This window comes from Passer montanus, unplaced genomic scaffold (assembly GCF_014805655.1).
Source record: "Passer montanus isolate IOZ18808 unplaced genomic scaffold, ASM1480565v1 scaffold21, whole genome shotgun sequence".
Lineage (NCBI taxonomy): Eukaryota > Metazoa > Chordata > Aves > Passeriformes > Passeridae > Passer > Passer montanus.
This window is the reverse complement of record NW_024366703.1, coordinates 9,030,477-9,046,290: the sequence shown is the minus strand read 5'-3', so window position 1 is coordinate 9,046,290 and position 15,814 is coordinate 9,030,477. Positions and strand designations below refer to the sequence as shown.

The window sequence follows — 15,814 nt, the reverse complement described above, 5'->3', positions numbered from 1 at the left end:
CATAATTAGGAGTGAGTTATCAAACGGTTTAACATCCAGCTCTGAGAAGCCATTAAAGCATTACAGGCTTAGTCCAAGTTTCCTTTGTCATCTCGTGAGTAATAGCACTGCTGGAAGTCATTACTGCCTCAGCCTCTCAAACATGCATTGAAGTTTGGTGAGCAGACCCCCAAATACCTGACACGAAGTGTGACACAGAAGGACAGTTCATGCTCTCACAGAACGTTGCTAAGGGTAGAAGCAGATCTTTGACTGCATGGCATCAAGTCACTAAAAATACCATAGATTCTATAGTCTTAAAACTGCTGCTAAGTATGATTCCTCTCTTTCTTCACTAGAGGATTGCTTCTGTGCAGTTTTTGCAATTAGTCTAATAATGAGTAGGATTCTGATTTGGCAAGATCAGCTACACCACTAGGAAGGTCACTTTAAAATACCCACCATCTTTCATTCCTTAAAAAAAGCCAACTAAAATGAGATTAGGTTTTAATGCTCCTCCTTTTATGCTCCATTTTAAGCAGAAAGATAAGTTCTGTTATAGCAATATTCATACAAAAATCCAGCCATGCTTTGTCCTGGTTTGGTTTTAATAACTAAAATGTCTATTGTGCAAGAAAGCCTTCTTGCAAGTTCCACCACTGTGTGACTGCTAAAAGCTTTAGTCACCTTATTAAATAGCCAAGAAGGGTAATGGATTGAACTTTCCATCAGCATGTCACAGACAAGTGGCATTCAGCCTTAAAGAAGGCTCTATTTGGAGATGATAACATGAAAACATACACCTTGCTGTAGTATTTTTGTAAAACCAGTGTTCTTGAAAACAGTGGATTTCTCTTAGTTGGTGAACCTATGCATTGGGTGATGAAGACAGAAAGGTATAGCTTCAGTTGGTTCAACCTTTAATAATGCCATTAACTCCTAATCATGCTCTGTTAACTTCAATAGGCTTTTGCACCAACTGAAGTTCTGTTTTAAAAATTGGATTCCTGTGTGTATTGAACTAATTGATCATGTCTGCTGTGATGGTATATGAAGACAAACCAAGAATGCTGATCCTTTGCTTTAGACATTGTAAAAGTAGATTAGAACATGAACTGAAGGTGGGATAGTAACAAAATCTGAGCAGATTGATGTATCATGCTCTTTTTGCTACCCTTATTTTAAAATTTCAGGGAAATTACTGCTATTAGAAGAAGGAAAGTTGCACTGAAAGAAAGGGAAAAATGAGAGGTCAAGGAGAAGAAGCATTGAAAACTCTGAAATGGAGTAGTAAAAGGATAAGAGCACTTCACTTTCTGCATTGCCATCCTCCTCAGATGTCACGTGGTATGTGCAAGGAGGGGAATGAGCATGGGGCATCATTTCTTCACGAATATTTTAGCCCGAATATTTTAGCTCTTGCAACATCTTGGTGTGGCCCAGAACTGCTTCCATGTCCCTGTGTCTGAATAGGCTCTGGAGGCCTCCTGTGTGAAAAACAGCTGTACTGGGTCTGCACAATGGTGTCCTTGCTCCATGTGAGCTCAGTGCTGGCTCTGAACTTGCTTAGATGTCAGGGGTGGTCTGTGACACTGTGGTTCCATTTGAGAACCAGAATTGTGGTAACCACAGAATGATAACAGAATTGAAAAATTTAGTGCTTAGTCTAGGAGCATCTGTGAAAGACTGTGTCAGTGACTGTGACAGTGACTCTACATAGTAATCAACTGTTACACCAAAACTGATAAGGAAAAACACTCTTTTATTCTGTTGCATAACTGCACTGAATTCTCTTAACAAGAACCAATACAGAGACTAAAGAGAATTATTTATTGTTGGAGGTGGAATTCTTTTCAGACACGTTCAGTATGGATAATTTGAGGTCATCAACTGCAACAACAAAAATGAAAAGCCAAGCTAACAATTTGCAAGCAGATGCTAATTCCCCAATTGTTCATGCAACATGGAACATAATTTGAAGTGATTATGGAATTAATGCATTAATACAAAAAAATGCTTTGGAGAGAAGCACATCAGATAAATGTACATAAAAAGAATTAGCTGTAGACATAATTAGTGAAGCTGTGCTTTATTCACAGTCAGAAGGAAAAGTTAAAACTAAACTAAGTGGAAATTTTAGAGAACATTTGAGAATTAGCATGTAAGAAGCCAAAATGAAATAAAACATGGAGCTTCAGCAAAGCTGACACATAGACACAGCCTTTTGAATGAAAAGGTACAAAAAGTGTCATGTCATCTATTTGGGAAAGTCACATTACTTGTGTAAGGAAGAATTTCCAGCTGTATGAGCACGTATCCTGGTTACAGATGACTCAAAGCCTGGAAGGAGGTTGATGGTAGAACAGAACTGTGTGCCATGAATCTGAAGAGACCTTACACTGTATGGGGAGAAGTGGAAAATTAACAGACCTGGCCAAAAGATTCTGTGCTGTGTTTTCTGCTTTCTCCTCTAAGTCCATGCTTGTTTTCATTACTGTCGTAGGGTAGGAAAATTGACCTGATTCACACCTGCAAGAAAGAGACTTCCTTCATGTTCTGTTCTGGTCCCTGAACTAATTTTTTCCCCATCTTTGTGTCTATAAATCAAGAAGTAGCAGAACCAGGTGTACCATGACAAAGTTGATATTGATCCAGTGCTGTATGCTCAGCTGTTACCATCACCTGTTGTGTAGATGTGTGGTGAGATAATTACTTGAAAGCAATTCCATTTAAATCTAATAAGAAAATATCACTGAGAACCATTAGATTGCATAGATATATCCCAAGAGAAAAGAATTGTAACTCAGTGCAAAAATTGTGGTGCCAACTCTGATGATTATGTTGGGAGTCTTATAATATGTATCTCTTCTAAAGTTGTCAGCTGGTAGAATCAGTTTTAATTGGATAGAATTTGAATCTTTATTAAAATATTAAAATAAAGTTTCTAGACTTGAGATGTCCACAGAAATGCTTTTAAGGAGTAAACAGTAACTAATAATCTTTTCTTACCCTAAAACCCGTAAAAAGGTAAACAAAAATCCTACATGAAATGTGGATCCTACATTAATTACTCTTTGAAACCAGATCCATATTTTTCATGCAGTTAAGTTTTAAAATACTAAGTCTTTAGAAAACATGTGAACAAAGTAAATAGAAAATTTTTCACTATGTGAAAAATAGCCTGTATTATTGCAGACAATTTAGTAAACTTCCTGCTCTTTTTTTGCTGTGTATAAGTGTTCATTTTCTTGCACATAGATTCTATATAATTTCAAGAAAAAAAAAGAAAAGTCTGGAATGTGAATTACTCTTTTTCCAAAACTTTGATAATTATCATGAAAAACTGTACTTTTACTTTTTCTCCCATTTCTACCACCCAGAACATTTATTTTGGATAGCATCTGAATACTCTGATTTCTGTCTTGTTGCATTTCAGTTAAGATTGTCACTTTCAGAACAAAAAAGCAGCAGATGCTAAAGGATCTGATATTTGCCTCAGACAGGTACAGTGCCACCAGCTGCAATGAAGTCAGTCCCAGGCATTCTGCCAGTAAAGGGAAAACAGATGAAGGAAAATTAGCAATCTCTTACTAACCCTAACTGGTTTAAGCAGCTTCTATTCAAAGTTATTACTGGGTTCCAGGGGGTTGATGAGGACTCTTCCTGCTGGAAGCACCAGTCCCCACCTGAGAACTGATGGACTAGTTTAAGTGCTTTGGATAAAATCAGCCACAGTCATTGAACAGTTTCAGCTGGTTGGTTTCAGGTGAAATAAGATGAGAACATCTGTAGGAAATTGAGGGATTAGAACATGGTGCAGAGATGGAAGTGAGCAGGTATAGATATTAATGCCCTTGGGACCAGCAGGTCACCTCTGCCCAGTCTGAGGTGCATTTGCTTTTTGATGTTCCCTGCCCTCTGTTTCTTCACTTTAGGTGTGCTATAGAACATAGGAAAGAGTAAGACCCCTGAAATATTAAACAGCACAGTGGCACACAGGTGCCAGGGCTGGCCAGAGGCAAGTGGCATGGCTTGAAACAGTTGGCCATGAAACCAAGTGTTCAGTGAATTGACCATGTGCCCAGGCATAGCTGTTGTACAGAATCACAGAAAGGTTTGGGCTGGAAGGGACCTTAACAATCATCTCGTTCCAACTTCTCTGCCATGACCTGGGACACCTTCCACCAGACCAGGTAGCTCAGCACCCATCCAACCTGGACTGGAGCCCTGCAAGGGCTCATCATGTGAATTGTACATTTATCACTTACCCTCCAGGGAAAAATTGCTCCCTTGGTGTCCTTGTTTTCCCCATCCCTTTTATCCCTCTGCTTGGGTTACCACACTTTTAGACCAAAAGTTTCCTCTTGCTTTCATTAGGATTAACAACCCTTAGGGCCCAGTATTTGGGGCTGGGAAATGCTATTGTTTATAATACGCTTACAGTGCAAGTGGCTTCTTTCTTTTTGTGCCATTGATTGATTAGTGGAGTTTGTCCAAGTAATTTTCCCTCTTGATATGTGTGCTTTACTTCTCTAGCACAAAGTTGGTGTGAAGATTAACTAATTAATCTCATGAGATTCTTTACTGAAAGGAATGCCTTACTGAGCAACAGAACAAAGTAGGGGCAATATGTATGAACGCAGCTCATTCCAGATGTCTACAAAGCTGAGGATCTTTTTCTCCCCTAAGCAAGTAAGACTGTAAGAGTGTCTCAGCTTATTTTTTTTTTCTGTGTTCAGTACAATACAGAACATCTGTTGCAAAAGAATGGATAATTAATAATTGAAACTAGATTGCACTGTCCAAAATAAAGTGCCTCTAGTACTTGTAGATTTCCTGAGTTTTTTGCCTTTGTCTCTTTATTTCTTCTCAAAGTATAATAATCAGTCATTGTTATGAATTAGATTTTATTTCAGAATGGAAGTTTCTACTGTGTTTTACGTAAGTTTTGAGTAATATATTTTTTAAGCTGGTTGTGGTGATAAAGCTTTTTATGTCAAATGTAAAGGAAGAGAAGGCAGAGTGTAATAATAAAGAAACAAATTTTCATTTCATGTCAGCTTACTAAATTAGACCCATTCTTTGGAATGAAGAAATAAAAATCTAGAATTTGATTTGAGGTAGATTTGGAAAACCAAGAAGCTTAATCTTTTCATGTTCCTTCCCCCAGAACTGATTGCTCCAGAGCTCATGTTTATGCCTGTGATTAGGAGCTGAGCCTGACGAGTTCTATTTTCAGCACCACTACGGGATCCCAGCGGTGAAGCTAACCTTGGTGCTTGGGGCTCAAACAGCACTTCCAGCTTCCAAAACTCTTGCTAAATTAAGATAGACTTCTAAGATAAAAGGAATGTAAAATTGAAGGTGTTTTTGTTTATTCTAGAACTGACATAATAGAATCCCAGGTATTTAAAATTAACACTGAATGAAAACTAAACAGTACCAGACTGGATAGGCCCAAAGAGTTTGTGGAATCCCATCCTTGAAGGTATTTAAATATTGACAGGACAAAGTCCTGAGAACTTATCTGTACCTTTGAAGCTGGCTCAATGTGAAGCAGGAGTTTGAAATAAATGACCTCTAGATGTCTTTACCTACTTGAATTAAATAAATTATAAATCACTGTATTGTTCTAGATAAGGCAAAAGTAACTCAGAAACATTCTGCAGTAATCTATTAAGTTATATTAATGAGTGGATTTCTTTACTGTTTTTAACATTGCATTTCTATTTTTTGGTAAGGATGATGCAAAGAAGAGCTTGTGTCCTTTTTTACAGTCTTCATTAAAACACTAGGTGCACTAAGTCAGGTAAGGACAAAATGTAGAATCTTTATTTTAATTTAATTCTGGCTTAATGGAAATGGAAGCTGGACTTTAAAAACCTGATATTTAAAAAGTGACACTAATCTTCAGCGACCCTTTTCTCCTCCATCTCATCTCTTTTCATCCTTTGATTAATTATTACCTGAAAGGAAAAGTATGTATTTTGGTAATTCACCCTGGCTGCTGGGGTGGCAGGTTACTCTTGAGAAGGTGAAGGTCGGTGTTTCCCTCTGTGCACAGCCCAGCCCACAAGCAGTGACTCAGCAGCTCTCAAAAACCCTGAGATGCTGCAACTTCTTCAGCTTTAATGGAAAAAAAAAAAAAAAAAAAAGGTAGCTGAATCTATTCGTTTCTGTGCAAGGTGAGGTGCATTTGAAAACGGGGCTTCTGCCAGAGCTCGGCTGCCAAGAGAAGAGGCTGTGGGGGGAACCTGTCCCCTGGGTGGACCCGGATCGGGACCTGTCCCGGTCTGAGTGGAGAGAAGGGCTCGCGGGGGTGCACTGCCCTCTCTTGGATTTTGGTAGGAACAGGAACAGTCCCATCCTGGTGGTGCTTTCAGGGGTTTGCTGAGGTGACGTTCGGATTAAGGAGGGATAGTTTTTGTAAGCTGTTGTCTCTTAGGAAAACTCTTCTCCCTATGCCTCTGGACTTTCTGTGTGCCCCTATTCATATCAATTAGGATTAACTGAGAGAACGACTGAATCACATCTGCACAGGTGTCTCAGCCTCATGTTTGCTTTTCTTGAGTCTTTATTGCACTGACCCAACCCTGTACCTGGGACTTCGGTGATATATAGTACACACCACCACATAAAATATTTGTAAGTTATTGTTCATACATACACTCACTCTTTCTATCTAGTAAAGCAACCACAGATGATTCCCACAGATAATAAAAAATACAGCTTTTATGGCTGCTTTATTCTGCAGTCACTTTTGTCCTGTTATGAACATCTTGAATAATACAGAATAGATAAATGGATTTTTTTTTCCATCCACTAGTCAGCTTTTTATGTCAAACAACATTCATCAAGATGCCAAATGCAATTCTCAACAATTCTTTTATTAGGTATACTGTGCAATCTCGGCTTTCAAAAATATTGGCAGATGATAATTTTTCTCTCTTAAAAGATAGTCCTTTGTCATCTAGTATTCTGGTGACAAAGGATTGTCTTATCACTCAATGAGCACTGAATCTTTCATGGGTGCAAACAGGATGAATTCACTGTCTGAACCTTTTGCTACATCATTTCTCTTACATTTAAACAGCCAAGATTTGAGGAAAGTGATTGTATCCCACCAGTTATGGACCTCCTGTGGGTTCTTGGGGGAAGTGAGAATAGTTTCCACTCTCTGGATCTGGATTCAGTCTGAATCTGAATTACACTGTCTAGTCATTGTGCCTATGGTTTTTTTTCAGGGTGGTTTAAGTATGTTACCCTCCATGTCAGCAAAGTGCAAGCTGATTTAATGAGTTTGGGTTATGCATCTTTGTATGAATAAGAACTTCTTTATTCTTAAGTCACTGAGTAACACTTGCAAAACAACTTGTTCCAGGCCTTTTCCTCAAATTAAAGAGGTCATTTCTACTTACTTCTGATCCAGGTCATCATTCAAAGGCAATATTCTTCTTTTTTTCTTCAGTGTTAGACGTGTAGTTCTGTCACTGAAGTCTTTTCTTTCCTTACAAAATTGCTGCACTTTCTGAGTTAACAAGACCTTCTGGCAATGAAATACTCCACAATGCCTCAATTGAATTATTGGTGTATTATTTTAATGGTGTCTTAATGAAATTGCTTAGCAACTAACCTTGTCTTTTAGCTGGCATTAGAGACAGCTTCAAAACTGTCAGTTCTAGCTGACATTTCATGTTTTCATTTAGGTGCTCATACTGTTACCCAATTTATTTGAAGCAGAAACTTGGGCCAAATTTTAGTGGCATTATTCATGTGTACAGTTCTGCAGCAGCTGATGTTTCCATGAGGAAAGATTTTTAAAATTTCATGAAGGCTTCAGTCTCCTCTTTTCCTACTAATATCCAACTAAATGCTTGTTTTATTCCTTCTGTGGTTTTGTCTCTAATTTGTTTGCTCTTGCAAACATGTACTGCTTCCAGCAACTCAGTCCTGTAAAAGGAATAGGTCTAATTTGCTTTACAGTAGCGTTGCATTTATTTCAGAATTTCACAACCAAAGCAGTTCATTCCTTTGGATTGTTTCACTTTATATCTTATTGTAGGTCTTAAGAAAGTTTAAACAATGAATGAGTTCAATTAATTAAAAGCAGAGCACGTTTCTCTGAGTGCATGTGTGGAGTGCTGAATCTGGAGGACCAGAGTGCCTATTTACTCACTCTCACACACACACAGTTATACAGACAAACTTTCACACTTACACACTCTTGCACACATTTACACACTTTTACTCATGCACGCTCACACTCACTTGAAAAAGGCATAAAGTCAATGGGAATAGACTACTTCAAAGCAGAAATTGGGTTAATTTATTTAAAAAGAAATTCTAAAGAGTACTTACTCTGTTTTTCATATGCTGCAACAAAAAAAGGAATTAAAATTAATTGTACTTTCCCTCCCTTTTCATTTATATTCCAGGCAACTTAGGCAATAAAACGAAACTAATGTGACTGCAACTATATTAGCATGTAGTGCAGCTCAGTGAAAGTGTGTTTGTAGAATGAAATGGTTGATGTTGAGATGACATCTGCACTATGGGCATTTTTGGAAGTAGAGGGTCTGACTTCAGGATAGTGCTAATGTGGTACTGTGATCTGAATGCCCAGAACAGTGGTTGGAAAACATTAGATGCACTCCTGAGGTGTATCACTGAGTCATCAAATGGTTTGTGTTGGAAGGGACCTTAAAAGTCGTTTAATTCCAACCCCCTGCCACAGGCAGGGGATGTTTTGGTTTCGTTTCTTTGGAAAGAATGTGTTTTCTGTGCTCTGAGATCACTGTGGCCTGAGTCAGAACACAAGGACTTGCTGGAGGTTTCCCCAAAATTTTGGAGGGCTAATTTCAGAAGGTTTATATAAATACATACAGCCTTTTAATCTTGTTTTGACTTACTTTTCATGCAGGTATCAATTTATTCTACTTATCCAATAAATGCTATCTTTTGGGCTTGTAACTCTGGTTATTTACACACAGGTATGTTGTAATGAAATTTGCTTTTCTTATCTTATAAAAAACATGGTGCTGTGGCTGTGATGTGAGTGGTGACTGATAGTTGGCTCTAACTTGTTTTGCTTTATGACACCTGTGCAGAGTGATTAACAATGCAAGGTACAACAGTGGAGGAGATAATGCTGAAAGCTGGTCTCATAGTTAGCAATCTGACTGGTGGATAGAGTCATCCATCAACTCCCTGCTCTGTCTCCCACTCTGCCCTCAAATAAATTCACGGCAGTGGCACAGCTCTGCCACATCTGAGGTGCTGTTGGCATAGGAAACAAAACGGGTGTGTCCTGAAGCACTTTTACCTACAGAATGGCTGTTATCACAATGCAGAGCCAAGGCTTTTGGAGACCAGAGAAAACAAAGTGCTCATAGCCCAGGGTGGTAGTTAGCAGATTAAAGCCAAAGTCAGCAGTGTCTGAAAGTCAGCTTAGGCACTTAACTTTTATTGATTGGGTGAAGTATTAGGTGCTTCAGTGCCTCAACAGTTTCTCCCTCCATTCCCTTTTTTAAAAATGCAGATAAGAGCACTTTCACACTTCAGAGGAGTGGCCTGACAGAAAATGTGTTAAGGCAGTGATGTGCTTAGGTGTGACAGTGATGAGGTCAGATGAGTTCCTTGCCCAGGTAGGAGGAAGCGTGTGAGGCTAGAGTGGGTCTTGATTAACAGCTTGCCTTAGAGGCACAATCCAAAGTCAGTGACAAGACTCTTATTAACTTCAGGGAGCTCGGATCAAGCCCATTGATTTGTGCTTATTTCTGCTCTAGTTGCTCTAGTCCAAATTAATGCTGTGCTGTGATATTTCCAAATACCAACATAAACAAAATCCACTCAAGAAGGTAGTAATAAAAATAGGAAAATCATAATGCTTGTATCACAGTACTGAATCAATAAACATTAAACATAGGAACCTGGTCCCAGAAATTAGTGTGATAAGAAAAAGGAACCAATTGGTAAACATTACAATTTTTGGCTTCAGAAGCTGGATAGACTCCTTAGTGACAGTATCTTATATTTATATATATTGATAGTTTGATTAATCAATCCTTTCTGTGTAACTTCTATCATCTCTCTCTTTAGTTTGGAAATCACTTTAATTATATGCTTGGAATATTTGAAAGTGTTAAATGAAAATAAAAATGTTTAAAAATGCACATTTTCCTTACTAAAGGAAATCAGATATAAAAGGAGATTCTAACTTTATGCTCCAATGGAAACATACCCTATTTTATTTTAGAGATACAGTGGAGTTGTGTAACTGGTCTGAGATTATTCAGGATCTGAAAGTTCAGGGGTTTTGCAGAACCCCAGGCTTTTAAGTCACAGGCTAAATTGGTATGCTACCAAGGAGGTTTCTAGAGAGAGAAAAAAAGATTTGGCAGCTGCTCAATAATGAAGGATATGTTCTGTGTAGATTTTATGTGTATTTACACCTTCACATACAATAGCTCTTTAGCATCTGATGTCTCACAGACACCAGATGCTATGCTTCCTTGTAATTCCTAGGAAGAGAGTTAAGTTGTGTCTAACTCTGCCTGCCTAAATGGAAGAAGAGAAGGAAATGAAATATGGAGTGCTCAAACCCAGGACAGGAATTTTTTCTGAGAAATGCCAGGTGTGGATATTTTCATTTCAGGCTTGTCTAAAAACAGATCAGTGTTTGCCATTTGCAAAGCAACTTAGAAAAAATAAAAATGCTAATGATTCAAGCATTTAATACCTTTCCAAGGCAAATATTCTTTAAAACTTTTCATGTTTTTTTCAGTTGTGATGCCTTATTCCCATTCCTTAGGGGTATTCCTCCATTGCTTATTGAAATACTGGAACAATCTCTATTTACTGCTCAGACCTGTACATTCCCTCATGCAGAGACACATGAGAGGAGTAACTCATTATTGCCACTGGTTCATCAGCAATGCAGACCAATTAATACCACAGCTAATGGGGTGAAGTAGCTACTACAACTCTCAGTCGTGTGTCTTTTGTCACTCCTAAACTAGTGTTCCTGGACAGAGGTAGAAAGCAAATTTACTATGCAGAGATTATTTTTGATACACTACCAAATCTATAATTCAAAGCACCATAGAAACTGGAGGTGGAAAGAACCCAGCATGTTATCAAATGTGTTCTCATGCCAAAGCAAGACTGCTTGTTGCAGACAGCCAGGTAATATTTTAGGCAGGCAAACTGCCTTCTCTGAAATTTCTGCCAGAATCTAACAAAACCCACCATTAGAGATCAGCCTCTCTCCTCTCTGTGTGTTTTGGGTTTCTTTTCTTAGTACCTGAATTTTTGTCTGTCACTCCAGTAGATCTGTCTTGAAAACCCTAGCAGCCTGCTTGCCTGCCTGGTAACTTTTGGGCTCTAGTGTTAAAAATTTCAGATTTAATTTTTCAAATAAGCTAAGCACAGCTTCATTTAGGTCTGGTTTAACCAGTGGTAAAGTCATTCTGCCTATTTGATCATATGTTATGTGTTTATATACATAGCTGAAACATACTGTTTTCATTACTGAAACATTGGTTGTAGTGGTTTTGACATTACATTGAAGCATTTTGTAATTGTCATATATAATAAGCTGCTCTGAAGTTTCTAGCTGCTTTCCTAGTTTTCCATCTGACTCCTCTTGACCACTATATTTTCATCTCTCCCTTCCATATAGATTATGCTGCTGACTGATCCAGAAGTTGAAAGCAGCTTATTAATCAGTTCTGATGAAGGAGCCACCTATCAGAAGTACCGTCTGAACTTCTACATCCACAGTCTGCTCTTCCACCCCAAACAGGAAGATTGGATCTTAGCCTACAGCCAAGATCAGAAGGTAAGAGTTGTGGCTTGGTTTGCTTAGGCAGAACCCAGAGCTTCCCCATCTCTCTGTGCAGCTGCTGCAGAGCATTCAGGACAGTCTTTGGGGTGACACCAGGACAGTCTTTGGAAATACCAGTTTGGTATTTCCAAGCAGGAAACATTGACCAAGCCTCAGTGTAAAGGTCAAAGTAAAGGACGTGGGATCTGCTGTGTTTCTGGGGCCTAGCCCTCTATTACTGATCTGGAAGTCTGTGTTTATTCATCCATCCTTTTGGCAATATTGTGTGACAGGCAATGGGCAGAGAAGACAGCTGAGATCCTTCACAAACCTCTAATGAGGCTTTTGGCCTCTTATTCGACAATTCTTTTCCTCCAGTTTAATATCAGCTGCAAGAACAGTATAAGACACTCCTTGTTCCTCTCTGGTTGGCATATTTTCAAGTAGTTTTTGATTTTCTAAGAGGAAAAAGTAGCACTGAATCAATTTCCTTTGAAGTCCAGTCCCCTCAGTGTGGGTAATCCATCAGCCAGATAAATATGCTGTGAGATTTGCCTTCATTTTTTGCTGCCCAACGTAACACAACAACACAGGTCTTTTTGTGGAGAACTCGTTGGAATTTTTTGAAAATCAGACACATCAATACAAGTCAGTTTTCTTGTGGTGAAGGATTTGATAGACCTCAATCCGTTTAGTTCAACAAAAAGCATATTGAAGGAAAACTGTATTGCTGCACATAAATGTTTCTATGGGGGAAGACAAATCATAGGAGAAACCATTTCAATTTAGTGATAAAAACTTCTAACAAAAATTGATGGTTGGGAGTCAGTGGCAGATAAACTCAGCTGTAAAGTAACTAGCCTTTGGAGCAAACTTCTCAGAGAAATTGCTGATTTCATATCCTGACATTTTAAAGTTTTATGAATAAACCTGGAAAAAGACCAAAAGAGTTTGTTGAGCTCCCAGCAAGGGTAAAAGACTGAAATATCTTGACATTTAGTATATAGGCTTTTACACAAAATACGTTTGTGGTCTCCTCCTTGTTTTGTGTATGATGAGTCTGTGAGAATAGAATCTGGATATAATCAATAAACTAATTACTGGCTGAATTGTTCAGATTATACATTAATGTAAGGATCAACATAAAAGTTTGAAATCCGTGTTGTTTTCTATCTGTGTAGTTAAGTTAATTGTAAAATAATTAAACTACTAGTTTTCATTTTGCATAAATTAGGTTTGGTATTACAGTAAGACTGTAAAACAAAAGGCATAAGGAAACTCAGTAAGTAGGTAAGGTTGCAAAATTATTGTATTGAAATCTTTGGAATATTTTCTTCCTTCACTTTTTACTCAAAACCTGAATCCTTCCAGGACTGTAGCTTAATACCCTTTGCAACTGAGAAATGCATCTTGCCTCCTGATTCTTTCTGTGCAGTCAGTTGCTTGCAATACTTTTCACTCACCCCTCTCACAGCATTTTGTAGAGTGTGCTATGGTTATACTCTGTTCAGAGGAATGTGCAGATTAAATTACTTTTCTGTGTTCAGTATGTAATTAGACAAGGCCGAAATGTTTCCTTTCCGTTGTAGCTGTTGGTTCTCTGGACTGATATGAAACAGAACAGAAGCTGGTCTCTGATGTCTTTTTAGGACCATTGGAATGAAACTTGCTGTGTTTAATAACAGGAAATTTATTACATGAAGATCAATGAAACTTTCAGAGGGAGCTTTGTCAAATAAAAGTAGCATATAGTAGAAAATTCATTTCGATTGCTAGGGTATTCAATCAGGAAATAATTCTGAATTAGAGGCCACGTAGCTAAGGTTTATTTAATTTATGATTGATGGCTACCAAGAAATATATCATCACAATTTCATAGGAAATGTCCACTCTTCCACAGACTCCTTAAAGACAATCTGGATATAAGAACACAGGGTCTGTTTGTGTTAACATGAATTTATGGGGGTGGTGTTGGGGTTGTGTGAATGGGATGTGTGTGAAGTGTTTGGGGAGAAAGGATGCAGGCTGTATTATAAAAATTTTTTTGTTATGGAATTGATTAGCAAATTGAATAACTGTTGGTAATTCAATACTGTAGTTACAAGACAAAAATCAGGTAGCACAGAGTCTGTAGATCTGTACCAATTAAGTCCAAAATAGAATTTTAAAAGTACACTGAATGGGTGTGAGTCACAGACCTTGTTTCTACTTTAGGCCTAATGAATTAATTTTCTGACTTTGACAAGCTTTGCCCAAGAACTGTAGAGGGTAACTAGCAGGCAAAGAGTATTAATCAGCTTGGACTAAATTAAATGTAACTCGAACTAAGGGTCAAGTTCAGCCTATGGCTAAGTGTAAATGACTCCCATTGGTTTCATGTTTGTGTATCCAAAGGCAGAATTTTCTCAGAGTAATTAAGAAGTCCTGCAGGTGTTTAGATAATTGCAATGGGAGCTGAGGGGTGCTTTGCAACAAATGACACTGCTTTTAGCTATTTCCTGATCCTGTGCTAAGGCCATATTTAAGGGAAGAGAGTTCATCACTCCTTGGATTCCAGGCACTGTGTGCATACTGACTTGAGAGTCACCCAAGGAGGCAAGTGAAACATATCTGCACGGTAAGGAATTTACATTTTGATGCCACTAATTTGGATGCTACTGACTGAAGAGGCTGTGAGGGTTTTCTTGATGAGAACTTTGAAGAGTAAATTGTATTTTGACCAGTTAGGTTTGGTGAAGTCCTTTAATTTTGCTGTTGATGGGAGGGAGATGATCAACTAGAAAACACTTTTACATACTCCTAGCAAGCCACTTGATTGTTGTCATCCATTTGCATCGTGTCCTTGCAGCAAATGGGATGGGGAAAATCAGGTGGTGAATAGAGCAAGAGCTGGAGAGACAGGAATCACATTGGATCTGGACTGTTTTGGTTCTCAGGAGTTGTCCATCCAATTGAGGATTGATGAGGGCAAAGCCAACAGTAGTGGAGGCCTCTCATTGCTCAGTTGTAATAAACAGTAAATGGGTCACACAGAATCATCCCTCAGTGTCTTCACAGCTCTCTGAGTCTATTGCTATGATCAGATCTTCTCTTGTTTGATTGAATAGGAGTTTAATCAATGTCAAGGAAATCTGTTTTAGCTGAAGTAATCTTATGTCCCAGTTTCTTGGGTGTTGATTATGAGTGAATGTGGTTAATTACTGGGGTTCAGCTGACGAATAATAACTCATTAAGCTTCAGTGGCTTGGTTGCTTTTGTTCACATCTCTTTCTCCTGTGTCTCTGCCTTGGGCAGTGGACTTGAATTACCACTGCTGACAGACCAGTCCCTAATTCAGTCATGGCTTTTTCCTGCCAGTCTTGAGGAAAAAAAAGAGCAGCAAACCATCTGCTGCCTGCACTAATTGCTTCATGATTGCATTAATTGTTCTGGATGAAAGTACAGTTGTTACATGGCTGATTCTTACCACATAATTGCAGAACTACTGCATGCTTCTCCATTTTCTGCATAAAGGAGCTGCAAATCAGACGGAAACTCCAGACACAGTAAAGCAGTTCTTGTGAGGCAAAGGCTTTTTGGAGGTCTTGTACATGTAAGCTCTCAGGGGTTTAATCAGCTTGCTTGTAGAATGAGGGGCTGTATTTTATGGGAGTATTACTTATGTATTACTGTGTAATCTTCAAAAGTGGTTTGCTGTGTAATCAGACCGTGGAATATAAGAGCCTCTAGTTCATGTGGAGACATCTTCTGCTATTCAGATGGGTCAGGCACAGAGGAGTGGTTTGTAATCAGCCAGGAATAACAGAGCTATTTGGGGAGATGAAATAAAGGTGAAATTGGGAAACACAAGTCAGACAGGCAAAATGTAGAGTCGTAATTGCCCAGCTCAGGAATGAATGCACAAAGGCACTCAAGTACTGAAAGGCAGCAACAGAAGCTGAAAAGCAGGTTTAAAACTGAGTTATTGTTGTTGCTGCTTCACTCTCATTTTAAAGTAACTGTTGAAAAGCG

At 38.5% G+C, this 15,814-nt stretch overlaps 1 protein-coding gene across 1 annotated transcript in view; it reads left to right on the top strand.

Moving 5' to 3' along the window:
• LOC120502029 (VPS10 domain-containing receptor SorCS1-like) overlaps positions 1-15,814 on the top strand; it is a 141,722-nt gene that overhangs the window by 26,087 nt on the left and 99,821 nt on the right. Inside the window, exon 2 of the mRNA XM_039709043.1 lies at positions 11,660-11,818. Coding sequence (XP_039564977.1) covers positions 11,663-11,818 — 156 coding nt within the window. The 5' untranslated portion in view covers positions 11,660-11,662. The remainder of the gene's footprint in view (positions 1-11,659; positions 11,819-15,814) is intronic.